At 53.4% G+C, this 20,776-nt stretch overlaps 1 protein-coding gene across 3 annotated transcripts in view; it reads right to left on the reverse strand.

Annotated features, from left to right (window-relative positions):
* The window catches only part of EPHA8 (EPH receptor A8), a 55,502-nt gene that overhangs the window by 19,298 nt on the left and 15,428 nt on the right, over positions 1-20,776 (reverse strand). For all 3 annotated transcript variants that reach the window (XM_026797397.2, XM_026797396.2, XM_005493938.4), the window contains exons 3-4: positions 13,241-13,904; positions 730-885 (exon numbers count right to left, since the gene is read on the reverse strand). In XM_026797397.2, the coding sequence (XP_026653198.2) occupies positions 730-885; positions 13,241-13,904 (820 nt within the window). The remainder of the gene's footprint in view (positions 1-729; positions 886-13,240; positions 13,905-20,776) is intronic.

Below are 20,776 nucleotides of genomic sequence, written 5' to 3' on the forward strand. Positions count from 1 at the left end.
TCAAAGCAGCGCATTGCAAAGCTGAGCTGAGACCATATGACAAACCCTGGTGTCACCCACAGAGGAGGAGAGCACAGCAACACTGGCACTGACCCCATGGCTTCCCAGGGGTGTCTGACCACCCCATGCACGTCTGGGAAGGGAAAGCTGGGGTGGGGGTCAGTCACTTCTCCCAGGTAACAAGTGACAGGATAAGAGGAAATGGCCTCAGGTTGTGCCACAAGAGGGTTAGATTGGGTATTAGAGAAAATTGCCTCAAAGAAAGGACGGTCAGGCTTTGGAACACGCTGTCCAGGGAAAAGGTGGAGTTACCATCCCTGGAAGTGTTCAAAACAATGTGTGGATGTGGCACCTGGGGGCATGGTTTAGGGGTGAGCATGGTGGTGGTGCTGGGCTGATGGATGGACTTGACACACACAGAGGCTTTTCCAACCTTAATGATTCTGTGACTCTCTGAGCCTGGTCAGCTGTGTTTGGAGAGCAGCAGGATGGGGCTGACACAGAGGCAGCGAGGGAGTGCAGCCAAGGACGGCTCTCAGCTCACATGCCAGAGATGCTCGGGGTTGTAGGACTGGGGGAGCCCCTTGGGCAGCAGGTACAAGGGGGCTCAGGCAGGAGCACCAGCCGAGGATGTGACACTGCCCCAGTGCAGCACAGTGGGCACAGGACAGCAAGGGGTGTTCAGGGGGTGCTCGGGGGATACTCAGGGGGTACTCAGGGGATACTCACGTGTGCAGGCAGCCGAGGGAGGGTCCTGCACGGCGCGGTAGAAGCTGCTGTCACAGTGGCACACGCGAGCTGCCCGGCTCTCCGAGTGGCTGTGCAGGGGACATTTGGCGCACAGCTGGTCCCCAGGGGCTGATTTGTAAAATCCCAGCTGGCAGGCTGCAGGGAGAAGGGCACAGGTCACAGGGATGTGCCTGGATGAGGAGCACCCCACGGCTCAGCAGATCCCACCAGCACAAAGCTCAGCTCTGCTCTCATGCAAAACAGCAGAACAGCCTTTCTCCCCTGCACCTGGGCGAGTCCCCTCCAGCTGCTTGTCTGGAAACTGGGCTCTGTGGAAGCTTCTGTTCCCCCAGCTGCACTTACTGCCATCCTGACACTCGTTCCCCACTGCTTCACAAGCAAACTTGGGTGCCTCTGCTGTTCAGGAGCTGCCTGCAAAGCTCCAGGTATTGTTGCCCTTGTGCCTGCTGTCCAGCACTGTCTGCCCTCAGGACAGAGAGCATTGCAAGGATCAAACCAAGGAAGCACTGGAAATCTATTGGCAACTACTCCAAAATACCATTTATGGGGCAAATTTACAACACAGTCCTCACTTCACAGGGGTTGCCACAAACACTGGCTATGCCCAGGTTCCCAAAAGCATCTGTGTGGGAAGTTTCAGAAATTAAATCTCCACAACTGGGACATGGTACATGTCCCTCTGCAAGACCCTGGGGTGCTGCCACACAGAGTAACGAGTTTTCTTACACAAAAGGATAGGGAAAGAGCCTCTCTGGTTGCACAGCACAGCAAGAAGGCACTGCACGCCTGCTGCCCTCTCTCTGGAGGCAGAGGGACACTCAGGCCAAATGAGACAGCCTTGGAAAAAAGTTCTTTTCTGTCAATACAACCTGCCTGCAGTTCCTCTGCCTGCTCCCGATGCAGGAGCTCATCCCACACCCATTGCTCTGCTTCATCCTACCCCTTCTCCCAGCAGCCCCTCAGGTAGATCATTTGTCACACAAACAAACAGCTTGTCTCTCGTTAAAAATCGATTTCTTCAAGAGTGACATGTGGCATGTCAGGTATCTGTCTGGGGGTGGAAGGATCTGCCCTCTCCTGCAGACTCAGATTCCAAATAAGGGAAAACAGGCTCTGTCTGGCTCCCTGTACTCATGAGGCACTTTTAGGACCAATCCTTGAATCTAGTGATTCAAGGATTATTCCTGACTCTGACTCATCTCTGTTTTTTCCCACTGAGGTAGTAATACCTTCATTTTCTCATCTTTACCTCCAGTGGCTAGATTTGCATACAAGCCTCAATCTTTGCTTTCAGGCATGTAAAAGGGTTTTTTTGTGATCCAGCATCCTCAGTGGGCTGTGTCCCTCCATGCTGTTTGTTCTGTTTCAAGGTGCTGATTTTTTTTCTTATTAATAGCACTCCTTTCCTTGCCACAGATCTCCCTGGACTGATGCTACCAGCACATTCCACCTCTCACACACTGTACTGTGACACAAGGGCCTTTTTATAACTGAGCCACTCTAGCAATGGCAGCTGAAGGCAGTGCTCCAGTCATGTATCCCTGGTGTGGGGAGCACTTGCTGGTCCCTCTCTGGGCTCTGTCTCCAGTTTCTGTGGCTCTTTTGCACCAAATACTCAGGAGTGATACCACTGGCAGGACGGACACGTGCTGCATGTGCCAGAGGTGGTGGCACAGGCTGGTGTCACACCTTGGTACTGCAAAGGCCAGCAGTTCCAGACTTTGTTCCTAAATTTCTGCTTCTGCACTCCCCAAAGGGCATCAGGGCAAGGAGCAGAAATGCCAAAAACTGGGGATGCAAGGGAAGGCAGATGTGAAATTGCAGCAGCTTGGGGCTGATTTTGTTCCCCAGCCCTTCTGGCGCCTTTCACCCCCTCAGGGGCATCAGGAGAGGAGAGAACATGGGGGATGCAGATTTTCAGGGGATTTCATGTCCTCCTAAGGACAGCCCGAGACATTTGGCAGGCTCTGGTGCTGACTGGTCCTGAGGATGCAAGAGATTCAGGGACTCTGCCCTTGCCAAGTGCCCCCTGATGCAGCACCCCCGGTCTGCATTACATGAGCACAGATACACCCTGTTCTCATGTGGGGACAAGCCTGGGAGGCAGCAAGTGGTGGGAAAAACCCCAACCAAACTCCCAAAATAAATCATAAGAAAGAAAATTTCCCAGTTTTCCTGTATGGGAAAGGATGAAGACGCTGTATGAGCACGGATGGGAGCTGAGCAATGGGACAGCCCCAGCTGGTGCTGGGGAGGTGCAGGACAGGAACTGCTGCCTTTAACTTGTGAATGTCCCTTAGACCTGCAAACCATCATCTGCACCCATGCAGCAAGCAGCCACTTGTGGCTCCAGAGGCACTGGAGTGCTTCCCTCCACCTCTGTTTAATTAAGGGCAGAGAAATCAGTGCTACCTCAGGTAAGAAAAGACAGGCAGCAGGAAGGATGGGAACACGAAGCACAGCAGATTTGCACAGAGCAATTGTAATCATTTAGCATTTAATGCTGTAAAAAACCCATTAATTACCTGTAGCAATGAGTCACAATTATTTTAGATGCACTCAAGGGGAAAATTATACTAAATGACAAATTACAGGTGAATTTGTGCACCAGGGCAGAGCCATCAGGAGCCAGCTCCCAGCACATGGACAGCGTGAGCACGCAGGGAGGGCTGGGGAGCACCTGGTGCTGGGACAGGCACTGCTCAGGGGGTCATGGACCTCTGAGTGTCTCAGTGCCCACTTCTGAGGGGAGCAGGACATGTGCAAAGCCTTCACGGGAGAGGGCACCAGCTCCAGCCTTCACACAGTATGAGACACCTTCAGTACAGGATGGCAGGCATGTCCTGCTCTGGACTGAGCCCTCTCGTGCCATGCCAGTGACACGTGGAAGGCCAGGACGTCCCAGGTTAGCTCTGGGAAGAGCAAACAGCACAGCTGTGACCAGTAGGAAAAATTCAAACAAATGCACCAGGTCTAAAACACACTGGGCTCCACAGCCGTGGTTGTGGCACACACAGGAGCCTCCCAAGTCTGCAGCCATCCAGCAGAGAGGTGCAGAGTGGTTGTTCTGCTGTTTTCACGGCAGTCAACTATGGCCACCTGCCAGAAGTACCCTCCCTGGAGCCCTGGGGAAGGTGAGGGTTTCTTTTATTCCTATTATTTCATGTAGTTGACACCCTTGCCCTGAATCTGAGGATCTCAGGTCCTGCCTCTTTGTGAGCCACCAGAAGTGCTGCCATGTCCCAGTGCCAGCCCCAGCTGCCTGTCCCTGCAGTTTGGTCTCACATGCACAGTGGGACAGGAGCAGCCCTTCACCTGCCACTCAGCCCAGGACTTGTACACCTGCATTCTTCCTGCAGCCCAGACCCCTGGGTGATCCTGGTGTCACCAGCAGAGCCCACAAACCCAGTGCTGAACGTGGGCAGAGCACATCTCTAGCCCTGTATTGCACAGGTGATCACTGCTGACCTGTCTGGGTCTATCCCGTGGAGCTTGCACTGATCCCCCACCCTGCCCTGCATACCTTGCCTGTCTGCCCAGCCCACCAGCCCCACTGGCACGTGTCACCTGCCCAAAGGCCCCTGCAGCAGCAGGTTTGTCTCAGGAACAGGGAGCGTGGAGGGCCCTGCCCGCCATCTGGAGTTTGGTCCATTTGTTTCACTCCCCCTCCATCCTCTGGGGACAGGACAACATCTGCTAATGAGCTGGCAGAGCTCAGGAGATGATGGATGGAGCTGTCAGGGATCCGCTAGCAGGGAATGAGCTGCTCCTCTCCCTCTCAAGTGCTGCCTGGAAGCAGAGCTCTGCAGGTGGCCCTGGTGGGACCACCAAGGGCTGCTCCAGCAGGGCTGCAAATGCCAGCACTGCCCTCATGTCAGCCTCTCCTGGCTCTGTGCTCTGCCCAGGAGGGCTGGGCAGGGTGAGGCCATGGCTGAGGGTGACATGGGGCAGCTCTGTGACACTGGTGCCACCCTTCCTGACCCTTCAACAGATCTGGGCATCTGCAAGCAGCAGAAGAGCAGCCATGTGTCTCCCTTTGGCCATGCTGGGAAGAGATAGAGATGGAAATAAAGGTGTCACAGCCACTGTGACAGCCAGAGACAGGCACCAGTCCCAGAGCCCCCCAGGCTGCACAAGCCAGCACAGAAAATCCCAGCCTCCTTTCAATCCAGTTTCAACATGATGCCTCAAATCTCAGCTCCCATATGACACAGACACTGAAACAGAAGCCAGTTATTCTCAGTCATGTCTTAAAATGACACATTTGCCTCACTGCCCAAAATCTTCTGTTTTAGCAGGGCTGTGCTCCCGTTTCCCTGCAATCCCAGGTCAGCCCGGGCTCTGTGGCCTGGAGGGAGTTTGGGGGCCTGGCTGGGCTGGTGCTCTCATCTCCTGGTGCAGAGGCCATGCCTGGCCCCAGGGCCTGCTGGTGCTCACAGACCCTCCTTGTGCTGCTTGTCTCCACTCTGCCTCAGCCCTGGTCACCACATTAGCCTGTCCACAGCCCCACTCCCACCCTGCAGCCCCTTTGCACCCCTGACAGATCTTCCCACTCCCAGTACAACCCCTCTCACCACCACACACCCCTGAACTTGTCTCCTGTTGCCCCAGACTCCACCTCACATCACTTCCCCACTTCTTGGCCCTTCTTCCCACAGTTAACCCACTTCACACCCCACTGTACCCCTGAGTCTTTCAGAGGGGGAAACAGGAGGAATTTTTTACCCATGAAAGCTTTGCAAAGCCAGAAGAACCCTGTGCTTGGGGCTCCCAGCAAATGGCACACAGAGCAAAGGACACCCTGCATCCTTCTTGGTGACACCCAGATTTCACTGCCACCAGAACAAGTTGCATCTAGGAGGGTCCTGGTCTTCCAAGTGGAGTAATTGCACTTGTAGTGCTGGGAAAGCTGGAACTGCAGTTGTACAGACTGGTTGCATCCCAAACTGGAAATCTGCACGATGCTGCCATAAAAAAATCAGCAGGTCTCAGAGTCACAGAATCACTCAGAACCACACCTCTAGCACAGAATTCCAGAATCCCAGAGCAGTTTGGTTTGGAAGGGACCTCAAAGATCATCCAGCTCCCCTTCCACCTTCCACTAGACCAGATTGCTCACATCCCCATTCAGCCTGATTTTACACCTGACACTCTTCTCTTTCCCACATCCTAAAAAAATGCAAAATATAAGCAGGAAACACCCAAGTCCCAGTTTGCTATGAGTGCTGCTCTGCTGCCTGGTGCAGACATCTTCTGTGGGATGGAGGTGAGGCTGTGAAGATTTGTGTAGGTGAGACACCCTGACATGCTCAGAGCAAAGGCTTTTTTATAAAGCTTATCCGGGGAAAGGCTACAGCTTGCTGGAGTAGCATGGAAACAGGCAGCCTAGTGCCAGAATTAGAAAAAAGCTGTTTCCCAAACTCAGTCTTGTCAAAGAGTTTTAGGCAGAAGTATCCAAAGCTTCTGAAAAATCCCCACAGATTTCACCAGACCAGAAGCAAACCCAGAGAGCACAGTGTAGAGGAAGGGGTGTCACGCCTGGAGGTGACAGTGCTGGAGGCAGCTCTGTGTCCATGGCAAGGCAAGGAAGAGGAAAGGACACAGAACACCAAGAGCTCCATCCCATCCCTGGCAGGAGCTGCAGGGCAGTTTGGGGGGCACGGCATGGCATCCCTATGGCTGTGGCTGTGTAGAGGGGCTGAGCTGTGAGATGCCAGGGCCAGCACGGCCCTTGGCCCCTCTGCTGAGCTCCAGCAGCCTCAGGATCTTTCTCCTTCCTGCAGAAGTGGCAGCAGTTTTCAGAAGGGGAAGAAGCCCTGACACAAACAGTGACATAAGTGGCATCTGGAGCTCCTGCCAAGGGCAGAACAAGTTTCTGGCAGGGCCCTCCTGCTCTGTTGGATGAGGAGAATCTTCCCCATGCAAGGCAGTCTCACCAAGCCTCTGAATGTGCTGGTGGGGAATTTGAGATTCCTGCCCCTCAGTGTGTTACACTATCCCCAGTGCAAGGACTGGTGCAAAATTTCAGGTCTTTCTTGTGTTCTGTGTCCTAACTCCCCAACAACAGCTTCCCAGGCACCTGCACACTGGAAATCCAGAAGAACAGCCTGTTTTCATCACCCAAAGGCAGCCAAGTTTTATGGAAGAGTTCAAAATAAAAATCCCTTGAAAAAAACCCACATTCCCAAACTGGTGAACATCCTCATCCATCATAGCCCAGCTGCTCCTCACCACTTCTCAGAGGGACACAGAGACCTGCTAAGCACAAATAAAATTTGATTAATCCCCATCACTACCCTGAACTCCAGCTCACTATCATTCTCACCCTTCATTTCTGTCAGCACCGAAACACAGAAAACTCAGAGGAAAAGTCACACAGAATATTCAGCCAAGGACAAACCCTATATTGTTGTGTTGGTGAGATACAGTGGTGCTCTGCAGGCAGCTCCATCCTTTTTGTTTGTTCCTTAGCAGAGAAATAAGTAAAGGGATGTTGGGGTTCTGCTTTGTTTTGTTTTCCAAGCAAATGCAATTAGCCACTGCATTTCAGAGGTGGGAGTGATGCTGGAGATCCTGGGATCACTCTGTCCTGCCTCCTGCTTCTCCAGGGTTCTCACTGGGCTGAATTAACCACACACACAGCCCAGCACCCCTGGGCTCCCAGTCTGAAGCCAGGTCTGTGACAGTGAGCTGGAGCTCCCGGTATGAGACAAGTGTGAGCCCAAGGGTCCCCCCCAAGGCTGGATAAGCCTCTACAGGAAGAAGTCTTTGCTAATGAAAAAAGAAAGAGAGCAGGTTTGGATGGCATATTGGGAGGAATTGTTCCCTGTGAAGGTGGGCAGCCCTGGCACAGGGTGCCCAGAGCAGCTGTGGCTGCCCCTGGATCCCTGGCAGTGCCCAAGGCCAGGCTGGATGGGGCTGGGAGCAGCCTGGGATAGTGGAAGGTGTCCCTGCCATGGCAGGGGCTTGGAAGGAGGTGAGCTTTAAGGTCCCTTCCAGCCCAAACCTTTCTATGATTCTGTGAGCTTTGGGATAACCAGGAGGTGACATGATCTCACCAGCAAGTATTCCCTGTATTTTACAGAGCAGCTGATGGCCTTGCACACCACAATGAAGATCTTGTGAGTCACCAACTTTTTTTGATTCTGTCAGCTGGCATCACAGAAAGGACTTTTGCATAACTCCCACAGCACCACTTTGGGATTGCTTCTGCTCCTGACCTTGGAAGCTTTGTCTTGGTACACTCATGGCAGAGCCCCTCTGTGTGGCACACCTGGGGCATTGGTGAACCAGCTCTGGGTACCAGGTACAGCCTGGTACAGACAGCAGGCAGAGGATGCTGCAGGCAGGAAGGGCTGTGGCTTGGGACTGCCATGTGTGTGCTGGGACTTGCACAGAAATTCCTCTTGAAATCCACACCAAGAAAACTGAAACATCTTCCAAGATGTTTGCTTGGAGCTGCCGTAACGGGATATTCTCATAGAGTCATGGAATCCCCAAATGGTTTGGATTACAAGGGACCTTGAAGCCCATCTCATTCCACCTATGGCTGGGACACCTTCCAGTAGACCAGGCTGCTCCAATCCCCATCCAGTGCCTTCTCCTGGCACGTTTCTCCTCAGGTGTTTCCAGGGCTTTCCCTGCCCCTGTCCCAGGCTTTGGGGTGCAGCTGGAAAGGGTTTCCCCTCCTTTCACACAGCTCTGCACCCCCCTTGCCCCACCAGCTGTGGGACTTCCTTAATAAATGTCCATGGATACAAAACTGTATTCACAAGCACATAATTACCAAGCTGGGTATTTTCTCCTCTTAATTAGCAATGCCGTGGTGCTTTAATTGCTCGATTAAAGTTGCCCACAAGGAAGTTTTAAGGTACATTAAATCTGCTGATTGGTTCATCAGCATGAATCCCACCAACTGGAAAAAATTAACTGGCTTCCAGATTGCTAACCAGACTCTCCAGATCCATTTCCACCAGCTGTGTACCACAGGAGGCACGAGAGAGCTCAGCAGTCCTTCGTCTGTTCCCACCTCTCCTTCATTTTGGGGGCTGGAGGGGAAGGGTCCCAGCAGTGGCAGTGTCCCTCTCCTTTGCCCAGAGGAAAAAGGCCATTTTTCTGCTGAAGCAGAGCTGGGTAAAATCTAACCCAGGGCCAGATCCTCGTTCAGCCACACACATCAGACCTGGTGGCTGTTCTCACTCAGGCTGTACACACCCATCCTCATGTACAAATGGGCTGCTGGAGCAGGAATTAGGAATTGCTCAGTTCCTGCTCCCTCATCACCATTTTCCAGACTGAAGTGTTTAGGTTCCAAGAATGGAGGGAAAGCAGCCAGAGCAACAAGAACACCCAGAGGATAAGATGCCTGTTTCCAAATTTCAGGCAAAAATGTCTGAACAGCTCCTGAAAGCCATGGATATTCAACAAAGAAGCTCTTTGGGAGTGGCATTTCTGCCAAAGGCTCATCCACCCACTCTGACAACAGGAAAGGGGGCCTGCCCTCTGTTCCACTTGATTATTGACAAAAACCCTTCCTGGGAGGTTCTGTGCTCCTGGGGGTCCCCCATGACTGGATGCTGGATGGGTTTGTGTCAACTCCCAGAGAGCAGCACCATGATCTGTGGCCATGGCACTGCTGCTGGTGCTGCAAACAAACTCCCTCTGCATGTACAACCTGAGAGCAGCTCAACAGATTTTAGCCCAACTTGAAGTTTTTGCTCACTGATAGCTGGTGAGAGATGCAGCCCAAGAAATAACTGGGACTTGACTCAAAAGGGGGATCCTGATGCAAGGACCATGGATTTACATGGTCCAAGGACCAAGGTCTATCCACCGAGGACCACCACCAAAACTCAAGGTCTTGGTGGCTCAGGAGGCTGACAGCCCTCCCCAAGAGGGGCTGGCCAAGGCTGGTAGGAGGGCTGTGGCTGAAGAGCCACTGCCCCCAGCTGCCTGACCCTCCGTGTCCACCTCTCCATCCATCCATCCATCCATCCATCCATCCATCCATCCATCCATCCACACACAGGACAGAGTACCAATGGCCCAGCTCTCAGCCTTTGGGGAGGTGGATTATGTGCCCTTCCCTGCCCACAGAAGCACAACCAGGCTCCCCTTTCCCATCCCTCCAATTGCACTGACCTTATTGAAATGGGTATCTATGTGTCCTGCACAGCAGTTGCATATCAATAAGGCGAATTATGCTGATTGTCTCCTTATCTGATGAATTGCTGGGACAGACCCCTTTCCCTCCTGCTCTTGCTTATTCTGCTGTTTAGGCAGAGCAGTTGCTATTTGTTGTGTGTAAGAGATGTTAATGTGCTGTGTGTGGACTGTTGCATTTCAAGGAGGAAAGAGCAGTCCGAGGCTGTGGGTTAGGGGGTGAGGGGAGAAAAGTCCTTCAGAACCTTGAAAACAGAGGGAAAACCAAGCGGGCTGTGCTGTGCCAGGAGGAGTTTTATCCTTGGGGTGGCTGTGGCACAAGATACTGTGGGGCTAAATGTTGGGAATGTTGGGAGCTGGCAGACCAAAGGATGTCATCAACAGATGTAGGAATTCCAGCTCAAATCCCATTTCTGTCCAGTAAGGTGCTGTAGCACATGTGCCCAGTCCCAGCTGGAGAAGGGGGTTCTCTGGAGAGGAATCTGGCAGAGGCATTAGGCACAGATTTGGGGACAAACATCTGGTGTGTGGGGGCTGTGATTCAATGCCAAGCCAGCTGGCATGCTCAGACAATCCCAGTGCCTCTGGGCTGAGGTCTGGCCCCCTCAATCCCATGAAAACTGCCCCTCACATCCTTATTGCAAACAGCAGGACATCAAAGCAAGGCAAAATGTGGATCCTGCTGGGATGAGTGCAGGAGTCAGAGACCCCAGCCACCATTACCCTGCCCCAAAAAAGGGAAGAAGAATCCAACATGATAGATGACAGCCAAGCCCCATCCCTGCAAGGCCAGGCTGGACAGGGCTTGGAGCAACCTGATCAAGTGGAAGATGTCCCTGCCCATGGCAGATGGTGGAACAGGATAAGCTTTAAGATCCCGTTCAACCCAAACCAGTCTGGGATTTTACAACTCTGTAATGGGGGTGAAAGGCAAAGAAGTTCCCAATGTTCCTATACATCATTCACCATGTCCCACCTCACCCCTTCCTTCCCAGGTCTGTGGCACTGCCTTACTTCTCCTCTGAACGGCTGGGAACAGCCCTGGCCATGGTCTGGTTTCCTGAGCTGTCTTCCATCACTCTGGCAGGCCCTTAGGAAAATGAATGTTAAAGAGGAGGGGAAGAAACCTCCACTGTTCAAATATCTTTAGCTTTGACAAATAAGGCGTCTGGCTGTGAAAGGCAGAAGGAAATTAATTTGGAATCATATTTTAAACACTGCCATAGAGGCAAAATATCTTCTCTAATTTCTCCCCCTCCACACCTCCTCTCCCCAAGCAAAAAATGAATTTCCCTGATATTTATAGAAAGATTATTAGGGCCACAAGGAGTGATTTATACCATCTCATCCCTGTGACCGAGAATGAAAAATTGCTGGGGCGACAGCCACTGGAATCCTGCTTTTATCCGCCTGACAATTAAAACGGCTAATTTCCAACTCCAACAGATCTGCTGGGCTTATAAATCATCCCCAAAAGGCACTTTTCAGCCTGAAAAATGAACTCTGCCCCAATCAGGCACAAGATCAGAGATTTGCATCTGTTTGCCTTCATGTGTAAATACATGTCCTGCTGCCCCACCAAAGGACATGCAGAAAGGAGGTGCTGCCCCTGTTCACTTGATGTTGGGTCATCAAACTGTGCTGGAGCCAGAAAAATGGTGCAGGGAAGGCAGGTGTTGTCTCACCCGTGTCAGAGAAAGCCCAGTGACATTTCTGTCCTGTTTCTGAGGCCACAAGGCTTGGAGAGTTTTACCAGAGAGCATTGCTGGGTCTGAGTCCGTCTGTGGGGCCACCTGGGGTCACCTGCTGGGCCACACTTCCTCCTGTGCCACGCCTGTGGTGGGAGCAACCCCACCAGAAACAGGCAGGAGGGCAGAGAAGGGGCTCCGCCAGGAGAGAGCAAACCTATCCAAGGAATCACATGAAAATGAGGCAGGCAGAGCCCAGCACCAATGCCACAGCCTTGCTCAGCCTCCTGCCTTTGGGGTGGGCATGTCCTGGGGCAGGGCGTGCAGCACAGCACTGCTGCAGGGGAGCAGTAGGAAGGGCTGGTTTGTCTGTCTGAGCCAACGTGCAGCTCCTTGTAGTGGTGGGGCTGGCACAGCCAAGCAGGAGGCCCATGCCAGTGTCCCATCCTGCAGCAGCACATGCCTGGTCCTGTAGTGAGAGTCCTATGTATTGGATAAGTGGGTCCTAGCTATTCTAAATGAGCCACAGCTGCTACCCAACTAAGGACTTTGCAGCTGTGACTCATTTAGAATAGCTAGGACCCACTTATCCAATACATAGGACTCTCACTACACGGCCCCACATACACCTTGCACCCACTCTTTAACACAATGGAAGACCTTTCCTGAGTTATTAGATCTATCCCAGGACAACTTTCAAATCGACTGTCACAGACAGAAGGAGTTTCAGATAAAAGCATTTATTCTGCCCATCCTTCCCACTCTGTAACTGGAGACCTGCAGGAGCCAGCGTGGGTCCCAGCAGCCCCTGGATCCATTCCAGTCTGGTGTTGGACGTCCTGACCTTGAGCCAAGCCTCCCTAACTTGACGTTACCATGAAACTCAAACAAAGGCCCCGCACTCATATTTGTGCTGCTCCCCCTCCACACATCCCATGAAGAAACAGAGAGCAAACAAATCTGTGTGGAGGGCTCTCCCGGGGAACCTGTGCTCTGTAAGCACACATCCCTGTGCTGCTGCTGGTCACCCCAGTTCCTTATCACAGTTTGTTCAGTTGGCAGCTCAAAGCTGCCCAGTGGCACTGAGGGCCCCTGGGAAGGCTCCCCACACCCTGCATGAGGGGCTCTGCAGCAGCCCTGGGAGGTGAGAGATGGAGGCAATGACCTTGCTCCATGAAAGCTCAGTGTTTTCCTTTTTGCTTTTCTCCCTTTTAAACCCATTCCAGCAGTGGGTGTTTTGGAGAGGCCAAGCAGTGCCTTGCTGGAGCACACCAGAGATCTCAGCACCAGTCAGGGCTGCTGGGGGCACTGAGCTGGGATGTCTGGGCCAGTGATCCATGGTACAGAAAGATGGAACCAGGGCAGCCCCTGTCCTGCTGCCAGCCAGTCCCCATCCCAAAGCCCTGCCCTGTGCACCAGGACCTGTCAGAGCCACAGGAACTCCCAGGGAGTTTGTCAGTCATACCAGCCACATATTTTGGAAGCATGAAGCCAGCCAGCAAAGGCATGGACAGCCCTGGGCCTCCAGAGAGACTGGCTGTCCCAGTTTCTGTGAGCAGGCTTCTGTCTTCAGCCCTTCCCCAAAGAGGCAAGAGCCCCTTGCAGGCAGCCCTTCCCTTGCAGGCCCTGCAGGCACTCACCCATGCAGGAATCCCGCTGCTCCTCATAGCCAGCGCTGCACACACACTTCCCGATGGGCACCAGCCACTCTCCCTCGGCACTGCAGTACATCTTGGGGGTGTCCCTCTCCTCGGAATGGCCCACGCACTCTCCCCGCACTTCCACCAGGGAGGACGAGTCTGCCCCAGTCACGGCCTCAGAGAAGGACGCCAGGTTCCTCACGGTGGCCGGGCACTTCTTGTAGTACACGCGCACCGAGACGATGGCGATGCAGGCGCCGATGTCCTGGAAGGCCAGGTAGAAGCCCCTCTTGCTCAGCGGCCCCACGCCCCGCACCTCCGTGTTCAGCTTCAGGCGCCGCACGCCCAGGTCCACATTGGTGAAGCTCTCGTCTGCTGCGATGGTGTCGATCTTGAGGAACTGGCTCTCGCGGGTGCTGGTGCCCAGGTCCCGGTCAGACTCCATGTAGTAGAGGTTGAAGGTCTCCTTGCAGGTGCCCAGCACGCCTGGCATGCTGTTACAGTCCCTCAGCGTGAATTTGATCTCTGCGTACACGCGCCGCGCCCCGTCCCGCTGCACCCAGTTGGTCCGGAGCCAGTTGTTCTGGTTGGGGGTCATGACATTACACACCTGGTAGGTGTGGATGGGGCTGAAAAACTCATCCATTTCATTGATTGAATCCCACTGCAGGACAGAGAAAATGGGTCATTCCAGATGCTCCCAACCCCTGGGGGAGCAGGGAGCATGCAGGGGCGTGTGCCATCTCTGCTGCTGTGTCTGGGTGGGAGGTCACTGCTGCCACAGAGCAAAGGGAAATGAGGAGCACTCATTAGCTGCACTAATTTGGGCGGTGACACCCAGGTACAGCACTGTGGGAGGTGCAGCCCTGCTTGAAGAAGGAACACTAGCTGAGGTCCTGGCAGAAGCTGATGGCAATGTGTGTTTGGGAGGGCTCAAACCCTCCAGGTCACGTCTGAGAGCACCTTTCCTTGGTGCTCAGCCTGTCATTTCCAGCAGCAGCAGGAACCACCTGCCTTGTGCTCACCTGCATCTCCACTGGCTCGTGCACTGCCCATGCACAAACTAAACTGGGTGCTTTCCATCTGGAGAAGGAGTTTCTGGGTGGATACCAGAGGGTGAAGGGGAAGCCTGTACTGAGCACAGCACTGTCAGCAAGAAATGTGGACTCATGGGGGCTCAGAGGTCTCTTCTTCCCTGCAATGTGGTGCCAGTGTGGCTCCTCAGTGTGAGCCCACAGTGCCCAACCCAGCTGAGAGGCTGGATCAGGGCGGGCTCTGGGAACCAGAATGTTCATGGCTTGACAGCTCCAGGGTGAAAATTCCCTATACTTGTGGCTGCAGGGCAAACCTGGGGAAGGGATACTGGCAAAAGCAGGTTGCAGCAAGCAGGATTGCAATGGAGGGTGGTCTGGATGAGTTTAGAGGGACAGGGACATGGGCGTCACACAAGGGAGGGATGTTACATGAGTTTAAGTGATAGGAAGTGAGAAGAAGTAGTGATATTTTGGATATGAGTTTCATAGGTGAGGAACAAGTAGAACTTAGCTGTTGGGAGCTACATGACACTTCTGGGGGCTCAGTCTTGCCTGGCATCTCCCTCTCCACTCTCACCCAATGCCTCACCAGGACACACTGCACAGGGGGCTTCTCACCACCTCTTCAGCTCACATTTCTGCTCAAACCAGGTACTCCAATCATATCCCCATGGATAGGTCTGGGACCCCTGAATTCACAGGTGAGCAAGGGAGGAGAAAGAGGAGCAGAGGAGAACTTCAAACCATCTGGCTTTTCCCCAAACTTAGAAACAGGCTTTCAAGTCCCACCCCCATACCCAAGCCGAGCCGTAAGGGACAGCCTCAGATGCAATGCTGCAGAAACTGGGGAAGGCTCTGGCACTCCTGCTCCTTTGCCTTCCAAATGATCACCACCTTTCCACCCCCAGCCTCAGCTTCCCCCTCCAGCACCTTCCTGGGGCCCTGGCTGTGCCTGGAAGCTGGCAGGGAGCAGCCCCACCTGGGCACCTGTGTGTACTGAGCTGTCTGTGGGAGCTGGGGGAGTCAGGTAAATCCCCAGCCATGCTGCACAGAGCAGGAAAACAAATCTTTTAGGCAGCATTTTAAGTACTTTAAATTAAACCTCTAGGCTTGCTCTGACAGGGCAAAAATGGTATTTTCTTATGCGAGTGGTGACTTGTGTTTCATTAGACACAAGCCAGCAGTCCCTAGAGAAGGATGCTCTGCTCCAGGAGGCTCCTGTAGCCTTCACCCCGGTGATGTGGGAGCTGACAAGGATGCAGATCCCTGGGACCTACACCCTCCAGCCTCGCTGGGTGCTGCCAGCAGTGCAGGGACAGGGCACAGCTAGGAGAGGGCAGCACACCTCCAGAACATAAGAGATACAGGTAAGAGGTATCAGTGATACCTGTAAAACAGTCCACTCGCTTCTCCCCTCTCAGATGGGAATGTCCTTCCTTGTTTGACCTCCCTGACCTGCTGCTCCTGGGGACGTGCTGTCATGCCTTCTGCTCGTGTGAGGGTGATCAGAGCACTCACTGCCCTCATGTACATCTCCAGTTTTCTCCAGCATCTCCAGTTCTCTCCTGCATTTAGGAGAAAACCCTGCTTCTCTGTCCTAAAGAGACTAAAGTAACCTGGAAAAGGCAGCAGCTCCAGGTGCAAACTACAATGGGAGCTCATTTTAAGGGGAATATGCTGGCAAAAGGGGTCAAAATCAAATCCCGGGGAAGAAAAATATTTTGTGATGCATTTAAAAAAATTGCCTTCTGAATTCCCAGAAAAGCCCAGATTTGTCCTGGGGTCACTGGGAACATGCCCTGCACTCCAGTACTCAGGTGGACAACATGGAAAGGGGCCAGGCTACAGGTCAGCTTGGCCAGAGGGATGAGGGCAGCAGCCCAGGGGATGAGCCTGTCAAAGGTGCTGTGCCACCCAGGACCCTGCCCTGCTGCACTTGGGCCCTGGCAGTGTGTGCCAGCCCTGGCAGTGTGTGCCAGCCCTGGCAGTGCTGGAGAGCACAGCAGCTCCAGTCCCACTCCCACTGGTGCTCAGGCTGCTGCTGCGGCGCTTCCGAGGGGGTGGAAGCCGCTGTCAAAATTAATTGAGCACAAATTAACACAACATCTGTTTCCTGTCTTTTCCCTGCTGAGTTTCCCGGGGGAAGGGAAGCAGAGCTGTGCACGGGAGGAGCCACACAGTGTGAGGGCAGAGCTGTGGGGGTGAGCAGGGATGTCCCCACAATGCACAGCCATCTCCCCTCGGCACTGCCCGGGCGGGCAGGGCTCTCTGCTAGGGTCTGGCAAGGGAAAGATGAGGTTATTGTGAGCACCAAAATGCTTTGGATCCAGCTCATCTGGTTGGTTTTGGTCTCCAGACATTCTCTCCTAAATCTGGCAGAGGAGATGAAGCTCCCTACTGACACATCCCCACACGGCAGTCCCCATGCGGCAGTCCCAGAGCAGGCAAACACCCTCCCTGTTGACAGAGCAGGAGATAAATGCCCACCTCCAAGTACCAGCAACATCAGTATCAGCCACACCTCCACCCTCTGGAGTGAATTTGGAGAGTATGCACATGCACCATCACTCTTTCAAACTTAGTGCTGTTTTGCACAGCAACTGCACTGTCAGTTCTGTCCCACGGTCCCTTGGGATCCCAGTCTGAGACCAGTCCAAAATGCCACATTTGGCCTGCAGGGAAAGTGCACTAAGAATGGGGCAGGCAGGCTACCTGAGCTCGTGGCTCATATGCCACAGATTCATCTTCCCAGCGTGTCACAGGTCAGCCAAGGTCCCAGGAGTCACAGGGCCTTTGGGATCACAGAATCCAAGAAATTATTTGGATTGGAAGTGACCATCTTGTTCCAACCCCCTGCCATGGCAGGGACACCTTCCACTATCCCAGGCTGCTCCAAGCCCTGCCCAGCCTGGCCTTGGGCACTGCCAGGGATCCAGGGGCAGCCACAGCTGCTCTGGGCACCCTGTGCCAGGGCCTGCCCACCCTCAAAGGGAAGAATTTTTTCCTAATTTCCATCCTAAATATACCCTCCCTCAGCCTAAAGCCATTATCCCTTATTCTATCACTGCTTAACCTTGCAAAAAGTCCTTCTCCAACCCTCCTGTAGGCCCTTTTAGGTACCAGAAGGGAGATGAAAGGACGTGCTCCAGGAATGCCCATGACTGGAGGGGTTTTTCTGTCTCACCTTAGTTCCAGGCTCTGTGGGCAGGAGGGGACCTGCGTGACACTGGGTACCACTGGTTCAGGAACGCAGGCAGCATGCACACACCAGGCACTGCTGGCTCTCAGTTCATGGGCTGAGATGGTTTTCTGAACCAAAGATCAGCTGGGCCCCACCAGTGTGATAAGATCCCCCAGCGAGATGGAAATGAGGACATCATAATTAATGTGGTGAGCGCGCGCGCTGGGGAGGATGCGATTGCATCTGCATTCAGGAGTTTGCCTAATCGTTTAAATTAAAGTCAACACCAGTTATAAAATGTTTGCCAGATTATGAAAGGCAAGAGATGCAAACACCAGATATCTGGGCAGCTGAGTAAGGTCTTATAAGTCTCCCAGGGCCTGTGTGGCACAGCAGAGGAGAAGGAGGAGGAGCAGAGGAGAGGCTGTGTCCCCCTGGCAGCAGCTCAGCCTCCCACCATCCTTGGAGTGCAAAGGAATGAGTGTCCCCGGCCCTGGGACAGCTTCCAGGAGGGATGCCAGTTCTGCCTGGCATAGCAAAGCTTTTGTGGCCCCTGAGACATCCAGCACTTTCCTTCCCAGCACGCCATGGCACCTTCTCACACCATTGTCACTGGGAGAGGAAAAAAAGAGAAGGCTGTTATTGAAGCTATAAATCATTAGATGGGAGGCCTTAATGGAGATAATCCCCATGAAATCAGTCACTGCTGTGCCTAAGGAGGGATTTGTCAGGCAGTTAACTATCCTGAGCTTCACTGCAGGTGATTAACTACTGGTAGTGACCAGCATCTGGGAATTAGCAATAACCCAGGATTTACTGAACAAGCACTGGGAGATGAGCTTTTATCTCAATTACCAGTCTAAATCTTTATTTTCCAATGTTCCTTTCCTACACTTTTTTTTTTTCCCCAAAGAAAATTAATTTCACCACAGCTTGAGCTGTAACTTGCTGGTACTTTGGACCCAGGTAGAGGCTCCAGCTTGGAAGAGAAACCCAAGAAAGACAACAGGAACATCAAAGTGAAGGAGAGAAGACACATGGCCTAGGCACATGGGAGAGCCCCAATATCTCTTGGTGGTCTGAGAAGAAGAGATGAACCTGAAGGGGGGTGGAATAGCAATGACACAGCACAGCTCACACTGGGGATGGGATTTTACAGAGTGAGCTTGGGGCAATCAGAAAAACTGGCAAAATCCCAGGCAGAAAAACTCTCCTGGTGTGTAGGCATGGCTCTGCAAATAGCTCAGTCCCAGGGCTGAAATCCCCATTCTTAAAGCACAAATACTGCTGGGACACCATCCTGTGGCCATGTCTGTGCTTTCAACTGGGGGTTTCAGCAGATGTGGTGCCTTTCTGACAGGGTTCTCTCTGGGTCTGTAGGATGAAGGAGGAGCACCCCTGTCTAACTGTGCCCAGGGGCTTCAGGATGCATCCCTTTCTGAGGAGCAAAGGAGCAGGGATGGGGAGATCCAAAGCCCTCTGAAGTTCTTTCCTGATTCCCATCAACAAAGCCAACATGGAGCATGCCAGGTGGGATTGCTGGGGACTGTACAGGGCCAGGAGCTGGACTTGATGACCCTTGTGGCTCCTCCCAGCTCAGGACAGTCCATGACTCTGTGACAGATGCTGGGGCAGCTGCCTGGGTGGCAATGCCCAGCACCTCTCTGGGCTGACCCCAGCCCCTGCTGCAAGAGGGAAACTGTGGGGCCACCACAGAAGGTGCTGGTGGGAGTGGATGGGGAGGTCATGGGCAGCATGGGGGGCCTTCCTCCAGCACTCAAGGTGCTCCCATTCTAATTAGCTTTTGCAAGGCATCATTCAAGCTCCTTAGATGCCCTGTGTCTGAACAAAATAATTTCCTGTTTGACTTTGTAAATCAAAGTAGACGATACAATAATTATTAATAATATGTTGACTTATCTCATCAGTGTTTTAATTAGTCAGTAGAAAGGCAATTTGCAGCGGGGCTGATCAGCTCCCTCTGATCCAGCAGGTCACGTGCCCAGCCAGGAGAAGGGAGAGAAGGGCACTGGGGCACTGGGGCGTTTGGCTGGAGAGAACTGGGATACAGGAGGCATGGCAAGGGAAGGGGTTGACCACACTGACAAGAGTTTAATTTTCAATGTAAAGGGAATTGTTCTGGGAAAGGAGCGAGCTGCAAAGCTCCTGGGAGCCCTTTGAAGTTATAATTGAGAGGAGCCGCAGCCTGCGGGACAGGGATGCTCCCGGTGACCCCTCTGCTTCCTGCACGTGTCTCTGGGGTGGAGGTGAGGGGGGGGATGCAATTAAACCCCTGAGCAGCAATTACAGCCAATTACCCCTCAGTTAATTGTCTGTCAAGAGAAAATGTCAAAACAGGCCAGGCATTGCTCCCTGATGGCCTGACATTCCCCAGGGCCCATAGCACTGCTGACCCTCACTGTGCCCATTGCTCCCAGCTCCTGCTCCTCTGCTCTTGCTGGCCCTGGCAAAGCCAGACAGGGAAGGAACCTTCCAGTGAGGGAAGAAGTTCACTTTGCCCACAGGTGTGATGAAGTGGTACCTGTCCAGTTTTGCCTTGGCTGTGCAGGTAGCTCTGGGATCTCCCAGCCAGAGGATGAAGCCTCTGAAGCTGCTGCCTTTCCTCTGGATCCCCAGGTGTGACAGGACCTGCAGGTGCCACAGGGCGAGCCATAGGGCACTAGGCAGTGAAATAGCAGACACAAGGCCTCTTCAGAAGCTCCTCAGGCTGGGGACCAAGGCTCTGTGCTGCTTAGTGCCATGAAAAGACCCAGGCAGAGCTACCCGCCTGGTGCTGTCTGTCACACCCGTGTGGTGGCCCTGGGGGGAATGGAGATGTGAGTAAAGCAAAAGGAACAGGACTTCAGCCAGCAGTACTGGACCCTTGGCAGAGGATGCTGTGTCTCCCCAGGGATGAAGCTGACACACTGTGGGGAAATCCTGCACTGTGGCCCAGGCAGGACAGCTGGGAGGTAGCAGGAATGGGGGGCCACTGCCACCAATCTTTCAGCTAGAGTATCTAAATTAAGGAAATGCCAGTAAAAATAAACAAACTCCATGAAAATCTGGCTTCACAGTACAATGCCTCTATACAACCCCAGCCCAAAGCTACAGCACAGGGCAGGGGCAGGGACAGCCCCAGGGGCACCCAAAGCACTGGGCACAGATGGTGACCAGCAAAGGGAGTTCCTTCCTCAGTGCAGGGATCACAGCAGATCTCTCCCACCTAAGCCTGAGCTGCACTCTGGGGGCTGCATCTGCTCAGAGCCAAAGCATTGGCACTGCCAGCAGGGATTCCACCCCAGCTTCCCTGAGACACCA

Source organism: Zonotrichia albicollis, chromosome 25 (assembly GCF_047830755.1).
Source record: "Zonotrichia albicollis isolate bZonAlb1 chromosome 25, bZonAlb1.hap1, whole genome shotgun sequence".
Taxonomy (NCBI): Eukaryota; Metazoa; Chordata; class Aves; order Passeriformes; family Passerellidae; genus Zonotrichia; species Zonotrichia albicollis.